This window comes from Arachis hypogaea, chromosome 15, assembly GCF_003086295.3.
Source record: "Arachis hypogaea cultivar Tifrunner chromosome 15, arahy.Tifrunner.gnm2.J5K5, whole genome shotgun sequence".
NCBI lineage: Eukaryota > Viridiplantae > Streptophyta > Magnoliopsida > Fabales > Fabaceae > Arachis > Arachis hypogaea.
The window spans coordinates 145,202,223-145,211,167 of NC_092050.1; the positions used below are offsets into that span (position 1 = coordinate 145,202,223).

General features: G+C 31.2%; 2 protein-coding genes across 2 annotated transcripts; both read right to left on the reverse strand.

Annotated features, from left to right (window-relative positions):
* Nucleotides 1–662: 662 nt before the first annotated feature.
* LOC112749160 (uncharacterized) lies at nucleotides 663–1,225 on the reverse strand. The gene is made up of 2 exons (XM_025797425.1): nucleotides 878–1,225; nucleotides 663–680 (listed from the first exon to the last, which is right to left on the reverse strand). Exons 1-2 carry the CDS (start codon nucleotides 1,223–1,225, stop codon nucleotides 663–665), a joined length of 366 nt encoding a protein of 121 aa, XP_025653210.1.
* A 1,663-nt stretch (nucleotides 1,226–2,888) lies between these two features.
* On the reverse strand, nucleotides 2,889–4,319 carry LOC112749161 (uncharacterized). The gene is made up of 2 exons (XM_072218258.1): nucleotides 4,090–4,319; nucleotides 2,889–3,237 (listed from the first exon to the last, which is right to left on the reverse strand). The coding sequence occupies exons 1-2, from the start codon at nucleotides 4,317–4,319 to the stop codon at nucleotides 2,889–2,891; spliced, it is 579 nt and encodes a 192-aa protein (XP_072074359.1).
* Between the last annotated feature and the right edge of the window lie 4,626 nt (nucleotides 4,320–8,945).

Consider the following 8,945-nt stretch of genomic DNA (forward strand, 5'->3'; position numbering starts at 1 on the left):
ATCGACGACTATGAAGTCGATGCTCAGAGTTTTGGATTTTAACCCTTTTCCAAAAGTTGTATGAAGGGGTATGAATCCTAGTGGTTTTATTGGTGTATCCCCCAGCCCATACAGGGTGTCAGGGTAAGCTCTTAATTCCTTTTCATCCAATCCCAGCCTATCAAATGCTGGTTTGAAAAGGATGTCGGCTGAGCTCCCCTGATCTACCAGAGTTCTGTGAAGATGGGCGTTGGCAAGGATCATAGTTATCACAACAGGATCATCATGTCCAGGAATGATTCCTTGCCCATCTTCTTTGGTGAAAGAAATAGTTGGCAGGTCGGGAGCTTCGCCTCCGACCTGGTAGACTTCCTTCAAGTGTCTCTTGCGAGACGACTTTGTGAGGCCACCTCTACCAAATCCTCCCAAGATCATGTGTATATGTCTTTCCAGGGTTTGTGGTGGTGGATCTCTTCGGTCCTCGTCGTCTCGCTTTCTTTTCCCATGATGATCCGACCTTTCCATGAGATATCTATCAAGCCGACCTTTTCTGGCCAGTTTTTCTATCATATTTTTAAGGTCGTAACAATCATTCGTTGAGTGACCATATATCTTATGGTACTCACAGTAGTCGCCACGAATCCCCCCTTTTATTTTTGATGGGCCTAGGGGGTGGTAGCCTTTCAGTATGGCAAATCTCCCTGTAGACATCAACCAGGGAAACTCATAGAGGAGTATAGGAGTGATATCTCCTAGGCCTTTCAGGGCCGACTTCCTCTTTTTTCTTGGGCTCTCTTTCCTTCTCTTTTGATGAGTGAGAGTGCCCATGTCGTCAGCTCGGCTCTCAAAGTCTGGTGTTTTCCTCCATGTTGATGTACTTCTCAGTTCTCTCCTGTACATCACTTAAGGAGGTCGGATGCCTTTTCGAGATGGACTGGGAGAAGGGACCTTCTCGAAGTCCATTGACTAGGCTGGGCAGGTCTTGAATCTCTAAGCACGCTTTATTGAACCTCTCCATGTAGTCCCTCAAAGGTTCTCCAACCTCCTGTTTTACTCCCAGAAGGCTTGGTGCGTGTTTTACTTTGTCCTTCTGGATGGAGAATCGCATAAGGAACTTTCGCGAGAGGTCGTCGAAGCTGGTGACCGACCTCCGGGGGAGATTGTCGAACCACTTCACCGCTGCTTTCGTCAAGGTCGTCGAGAAAGCCTTGCAGGGAGTGGCATCCGAGGCGTCGGCCAGATACATCCGACTTTTGAAGTTGCTCAAATGATGCTTTGGATCAGTGGTTCCGTCGTAGAGGTCCATATCAGGGCTTTTAAAGTTCCTTGAAAATTTTGCCCTCATAATGTCCTCACTAAACGGGTCTTCTTCCCCCAGGGGAGAATCTTCTCGGTCGCTGCGGGAGCTTCGATTTTTGAGAGCAAATTCCAGCCTTAAGAGCTTTTCTTCTAGCTCTTTTCGTCACTCTATCTCGCTCCTCAAGTTTCTCTTTGCCTCTCGCTGTCGTTCCAGCTCTTGCTCCAACTGTTCCAGGCGCCCTTGGTGGTCGTGGAACAATCCCATGAAATCAGCTGCGTGGGGTTGTCCCTCCTTTCCTGATTCACGCCCTTCAGAGGAGTTTGTCTTTGGGTTTTTCAACCCTGAGGTACCTTCTCTATGTTGATTGGTCACCCCTTGGTGAGCGTCGATGTCGTCATTGTTGTTTCCAACGTCCAGATTTTTCTGCTCGAAATCGGACGCTACGTGACCATCTTCATGTGAGTCATCTGCCATTACTGGTTGATCTCTTGGGTCCTCGGCAACGACACCAATGTTAGGTAGGTAACCAAAGATTAATGGGTTAGACTTGTTGGGTTGGCCCAATCGTCTGATGGAGGAAGCCTCTGACCAGGTTTGCATCTTGGAGCCTCCGTTCGACTTGTGTGTATGAAAGAATGGGGGGTGGTACCTGCAAAGACACTCTAATGCCTAAGTCAGCAAGGGTCTAAGCAAGTTTAGAAAGTATTGGAACTTAGCAATATCTGAGGGGTGTCAACGTATTTATAGTGGTGAACCAATAACCACCGTTGGAGTAGTTCTACCTTTCTAGGTGGATAACCGTCCCTTTATCTTAGGAAAGTTAAGATATGACTCCTGGAAGTGGGTTGAGAGATTTTAGGGGCATTTATTTATTTGAATGTGTGTTATCTGCCATCTAATCTAATATCCTGACTTCCTTAGAACAAGTCGTCATTGGATCCGACTTCTTGAGAGAAGGTTGGTGTCGAGCGAGGACCAACCTTTAGATTGGACCTTTTATTTAGACCTGAGTTTTAGTGTTGGGTAAGAGTATGAATAATACTATTTTTATTTTGCATTATAAAATGCGTGAATAATTATGCACACCTTGTTATTATATATCAACTATGGTATATATAACTCAAAAATCAGCTATATCCAATTAACTATTCATATAAAAATACATATTATTGAAATATAAAATATATATTAAAAATAAATTAAATACTACAAACATATATTTATATATAAATCTATAATGATTAATTTTTTATGAACACATACGTAACATTTTTGGTGATATAATTATAATAACTAATAAATATAATATGGGATAGTTTTTGAAATACACTAAAATGTACAACTCCAATACACTTATTTATTTGTGATAGTTATATAAGTAGTTATACACATTATATATATATATGGTGAGTTCTACCCAACCCTCTCAATTTCAACATGTAAATTACCCCTCGTGACATGGCATGTTTTAATTGGATCCTTAGTTTTAGTTTGAGTTAATTTAACTCAATAAGAGTTAATATGTTAACTAAAGTAGGATAATTTTGTAATTAAATATTTTTACCAAAAAGGATAAATATATAATTTCTATAAACATGAATAAGTAAAATTATATTATTATTATTGTGCAAAAACTCAATTCACTGTCCCTGTTCATGAAATGGAATCCCATAATATACCTATATTCTCCGGTACGAAGGCAACGGGAGCAGTAACCAAGACCGCTTCCGCCACAAGTTCTACACCATTTTGGCCATTCGCCTTTCGGGAGCATTTCCAAATAAACCTTGTTTGTCGTTCCCTTCCCACAACACTGGTGGCAATCGACTCGTCCACTCCCCTCACAGACTACACAATGTGGATCCGGCTTCTTTCTTCTCTTCTTCTTAACATTTGACTCCGTTCTCACAACCCAAGATGGCTTAGTGAGTGAAATTAGGGATCCATGGCGGCGGAGAGAGGAGACAGAGAAACAAACGGAGATGGGAGAAGGAGATGCAGAAGATTAGGGCTCATTCTGTGGGAGCTTGATTTGGGGAAGAATCAAATATTGAATTTTTTGTAAATTACATAATTACCCACTATGGGCTATATTTTAATTATCAATAGTTTAACTATGGTTAACATATCAACCAATTAGAAGATGACATGTCACGGGGGGTAAATTACATGTTATTATAGGAAGGGTAGATTAAAATTCACCTATATATATATATATATATATATATATATATATATGTATGTATATAACAGTACTTTTTATTGTAAAAAGGATTTTTAAATATATTTATAGATTCATTTATCAATTATTAATTATAAATATTAAATGTCAATAAAAATATAATAGAAAATATTATTTTTCTTAATTAATACATAACATGTATTTCGATAAAAAATTAGACATTATTTTTTTTTTTCAACAACAAATAGCCATCAGAACGATTTAAGCATTGTGATAACAACAACAACAATAATAATAGGGTTAAGTATGATTTTGATTCCTAAGGTATAGGACGAAAATTTTTTTTGTTTCTATCTTTTTTACATATAAAATCATCTCTAAGATTTAATTTAGTTTTAAAATCGTCCTTTTTACTTAAATTTAAAAATTTTGGACCAAATTATCCCCAAAAAAATTATAAAATAAAAAAAGAAAAAAATAAGAGAAAGAGGGTGTTTGAAGTTGCGAGAGAGAAGAAAACTACGGAGAAGAAAAAGAAAGGGGAAGAGGAAGGTGGCGATGACGTCGGCAAGAGAGGACGGACGTCGCACGCCGCGTCGCCGTTTCTACTCCTGCGCCAGTGTCTGACGTTGACGCCAGCAGATCGAGGCGAAAGAGGATGTCATCCGCCGCGTCGTCGTTTCTGCTCTTGTGCCAGTGTCCGACGTCAACAACAACAGATCGGCGAGGGAGAACATCGTGCGCCGCGTCACCATTTCTGCTCTTACTCCTCGCTCGCTCACTGTTTGCTGCCGCTCCTGCGCCAGTGTCTGACGTCGATGCCACCAGATTGACGAGGTAGGACGTCGTGCACCACATTGCCGTTTCTTCTCCTGCTCCTCGCCGCTTCTCGTTCGCTCGCTGCTGCTCCTCGCGTGCTCGCCGTTGTTTTGTAGGGTTTCACTTTTTGTATTTTGTTGATTCTTTGATATTTGAAATGCATATTTGTTAATTTTTTTGGTATTGGTTTTTGCTTCTGTTTCTTGTTTGTTACATTGTTGATTTTTCTATTTTTTATTTTTTTATATTTGTTAATTTGTTAATTATATTATTGATTCTTCCGCTTTTATTTCTTTTGTTTATTACATTATTGTTTCTGCTTCTAATTCTATTGTTGTTGTTACTGATGATGCTGTGATGAAAAATAAAAAGAAAAGGAAGAAGCGAAATTGAGTATTTTGGTAAAAAAGGTTTGCAATTGTTGGAGAAGGATATTTTGGTTTGAACGATAATTTAAAACTAAGCTGAATCTTAGTAACGATTTTATATGTAAAAAAGGATTGGGAACAAAAAAAATTTTCAGCCTATACCTTAGAGATTAAAATCGTACTTAACAATAATAATAATAATAATAATAATAATAATAATAATAATAATAATAATGTGATGTTCCATTATGACCGAATTATTATTTCGAATCACAGTTTAGTAATTTACAACTATATATATGCAAATGAAGAAGCTATATATAGGTAGAAAAAAGTTGTCCCAAAGTGAAAACTATATATTTTGTCTTTAATTATTTATACGTGAGCCCTAAATGCCTAGAAGCAAAATTTTCAAACAATATCCAAATTTAGTAAGTGCTAAACTCTTGAAGAATACATATATATGGAAATTAACTCCTAGTACTTTTATTTTTTCAATGCCCATAATAATTTATTTCTTCTTTAAGACTATTAATTAATTGAGAGAACTTGTGGTATTGTGTCCCTTTATGAGAATTGAATGAACTGTTTTGTTTGCCAAACACACACCCCACATGTCTGAAGCTAAGGGCTTTTGATATAAAGTGTTTGGTTCATTCATTTTCTCTAATATCAGTCTAAATCATGAGGCAATGGTGAGCAAACAAAGGGAATAAGTGTGTGGCAAAACAGTGTATAGTGTAGTTCTCTTTTATCTCAAAGCTTTGAATAGGTTATTAATAATTCAACTTGCTCACTAAGAAACTAACATCATGCTCTATTTTCTTTCATTCACATTATTATTATTATTATTATATGAATTTAATTTTGATATATGACTACTATAAAATAATTTTATATATACAATTAGTTACATAATATTATGTCAGTGAAAATAATTTTTTTTGCATTGACCGTATATATAGTCATATAAAAGAATAAATATAATTATATAACTGTATAAAATTTTATACTATGAGAATATTAAAATTAAATTCTTATTATCTATATCTATGTATACATCAATAAACTGTATGTTTTTCAACATTTAACTAACGCTTTTTTATTGGTGAGGATCGGAGGAAATAAGGTTCATGGTATTCAACATAAAAGCACCATAATATGCTAAGATGGCACATCATCAAGTGTGGACAAACAATAATTAGAACATCAACTTGAAGAAAGAAAGTATCTCATCATAAAAAATGGATATATATTGCTTTACCAGAAGAGTAATAGTGAAGAGTCCTAATTTATCGTTTTAATTATTTTTCAATATTTAAATACATATGTTAATTTTTGAAAACATTAAAATGGTAAAAAATTTAAAATTTTTTATTTAAAAATTAAAATTAATTAAGAGGATGAGTTAGAATTTCAAATTATATTTTTTATTAGAGGTATATCATTGTTATATCATATTAAATTTTAATAATATTTTTATTTGTTTATGTTGATTATTGAATTTAAAAGGTTGACTAATTCGGCTTGACATAAATGAGGTGTTACAAAAAGAGTAAGATCTCTTAATGAGGACTAAACTTTATTAAATATATGATTTTGCTATATGAACAATTTCTCATTGATAATTTAAAGAGCAATGTCCAAATAAAAGTATACGGAATGAACAAATTTAATAATAAAAAATCATACATAAAAAGTTTATTGAAAAGTTAACATGGGATGAATTGTTCCCATATAAATATCGGGTAAAGCTTGTAACGGGGGCAAAAGAAAATGACAATTTTCAACACTATTTAATGACTTGGTTATCGCACGTTTTACAAATTAATAAATACTTTTATCAATAATATTTAAAAAATAATAAAAAATCAATTCAAACAACTCAAAATTATTTTACTTAATATTTATTAATTATCACAAAAATAATTATATAATTTTATATATAATAAATATATAATTACAAATATTATTTATATAAAATTATAAATATTATATTATATTATATAAAATAACTTTTATATTTTTTCTCAATCATTACCGTATTTTTATATATATACGTATGTGGTAATCATGAAGCTGTCAACCCATGCAATTTGATTGGTGCAATATAATTTTCTCATATTTACAGAAAAGCAATGATACTTCATCAATAAATATTATTATTTTTTATTAATATTTAATTAATAATAATTTATATTATATTTATAAAAATTTTACATATAAGAAATATATAACTTACACTTATATTTATAAAATTATATTTTATATTAGATAAATGATGATTTTACGATTTTTTTTGTGGTAGCTAATCGGTCATATTCTTGATATGCACATATAAATAAATATAATTTGTATTCAATTTTTTTTAGAATTTACATATATAAATTAATAAATTTTATTTGTTAAAAATAATTTAAATATTTGTGCTGGTGAAATGATAATAAAAAATACTAAAAATTACTTATTCCTAAGAATTTTTCTTTACAAAAAGTGTGAATCATTCTCTTTAATTAATTGATATAATTAATTTTTTATAAATATTTTTTATTTAATTACACTAAAAATTAATTTAAATCTTATGAAAATCAAATCCCAATTTTTTTATTATTATTATCTTATTACATTTATAATTATACAATCTTTATTTCAAATGAAAGTCTTAAATGCTTATATCATTAACTCTAAAAAATATTTTCAAATCACCACAATATATCTTATAAAAAATCCAAAATCTCAAATTCAATTTGGTAAAATGACATTATTTATAGGATATGCATTGATTGTTGCTATTAACATCTACTTTTAATGTAATCAAATATTTTAAATATAATTATTAAAATCAATTTCAGTATAAAGAATCAAAAGGCGCGTGAGAAAGTAGAAACTAATTAAATGTAGTTAATTGCATTAACTAATGTGTAAAAAGAATATTTTAGTTGCTTCTGATTCTCTAACAATGTCACAAACCAATTCACATTTCCTTTGAAAATAATGCATGGTTTGAAATGAGAATTCAGGAAATAAGACTCACCAATGAAATAGTTGAATGCCTAAATAACAGAATCCATCTTCCTACTCTAAATAAATATAGGGCTAGGTAAGGGGCATTAGGGAATGGTTATTAGGTTTCACTGCATCTATTTTGGTAGAGAATTTCATTACATCTATCCTATACTCACTCAATATATATCTCTTTCTAGTTAAAGTAACTAAAGTTTTAGTGCTCATAGACACACACAAAATGAGGGAAAAAACTTGACAAGGAAGGTAAAAAACCAAAACATCTTTTATAAAGACAAGTAACTTTTGTTATTTAGAAAAAAATATTAAAAAAAAAAGAAGAAGATGAGTACTCTATTTTTTTCCTGCAACTGATTGTATACATCTCCGGCCAAGTGTTTATTAAACTTAAGACATATCTTCCTTCATCTTAGAATGTTAATTAATACAGATTAGATTGGACCAATTTTAAATAAATTTAGATTCAGTCTATATTTAAAATTTTAAATCAGATCAAATTAGATATTAGTTGTGTTCTAACTAGTAAATTTTTAAAAAGTCTCTATTTTAATTTCTATTATTAATTTGTTTCGATAAGTATGACATTATAAATTAAATATGGTTTAATTACTTCATTGATTCTTATAATTTTTTTTAAATTTGTAATTAGATATTTATATTTTTTTTTCTTTCAATGAGTCCCTATAATGTTTTTAACTTTGTAATTAAATTTAAAAAAATGTTAAGATTAATAGAATATTTTATATAAAAAATAATTGGTTAAAGATCTAATTAGATTTTTAATTAATTGTGAATACTTTAATTTGTGAAAAAATATTTCATTAATTCTAACATATTTTACATGGACAAAAATTTAATTATAAAACTAAAAATAGTGTAAAAATTTAATTACAAATTTTATAAAACTATATAAAAATTAATAGAGTAATTATTAAATCATTAAATATGAATGTAACACATATGGTCATATGAACATTTTATCTTTCCACCTCAATATTTAATTAATCTCAATATTTAATAGAGTAAACTATTTGTATAAACGAAAATAGAAGTCTTTAAAATTTACAAGTTTAAAACAAAAAAATTTATAGATTTTATGGGGACCAAAAGTTTATTAAGCATTTTATTATTTGATATATATATTTTATGTTCACTGTAGATGGGACCCAAGCAAAGGGAACATAAACTACAGAAAGGGTGATATGCCACGTGGCCACCTCAGAATGGTTCTGTTCATGAAATCCCACAGTATATATATAAAAATAAATTGAAG

Bases quoted from the DNA above. Each gene is read 5' to 3' on its own strand.
- LOC112749160 (XM_025797425.1), bottom strand. From the start codon at position 1,225: ATGTATCTGGCCGACGCCTCGGATGCCACTCCCTGCAAGGCTTTCTCG.
- LOC112749161 (XM_072218258.1), bottom strand. From the start codon at position 4,319: ATGTGGTGCACGACGTCCTACCTCGTCAATCTGGTGGCATCGACGTCA. The intron at 3,238-4,089 runs GTCAGACACTGG...CTCTGTCTCCTC, and splicing joins CTCGATCTGCTGGCGTCAAC to TCTCCGCCGCCATGGATCCC.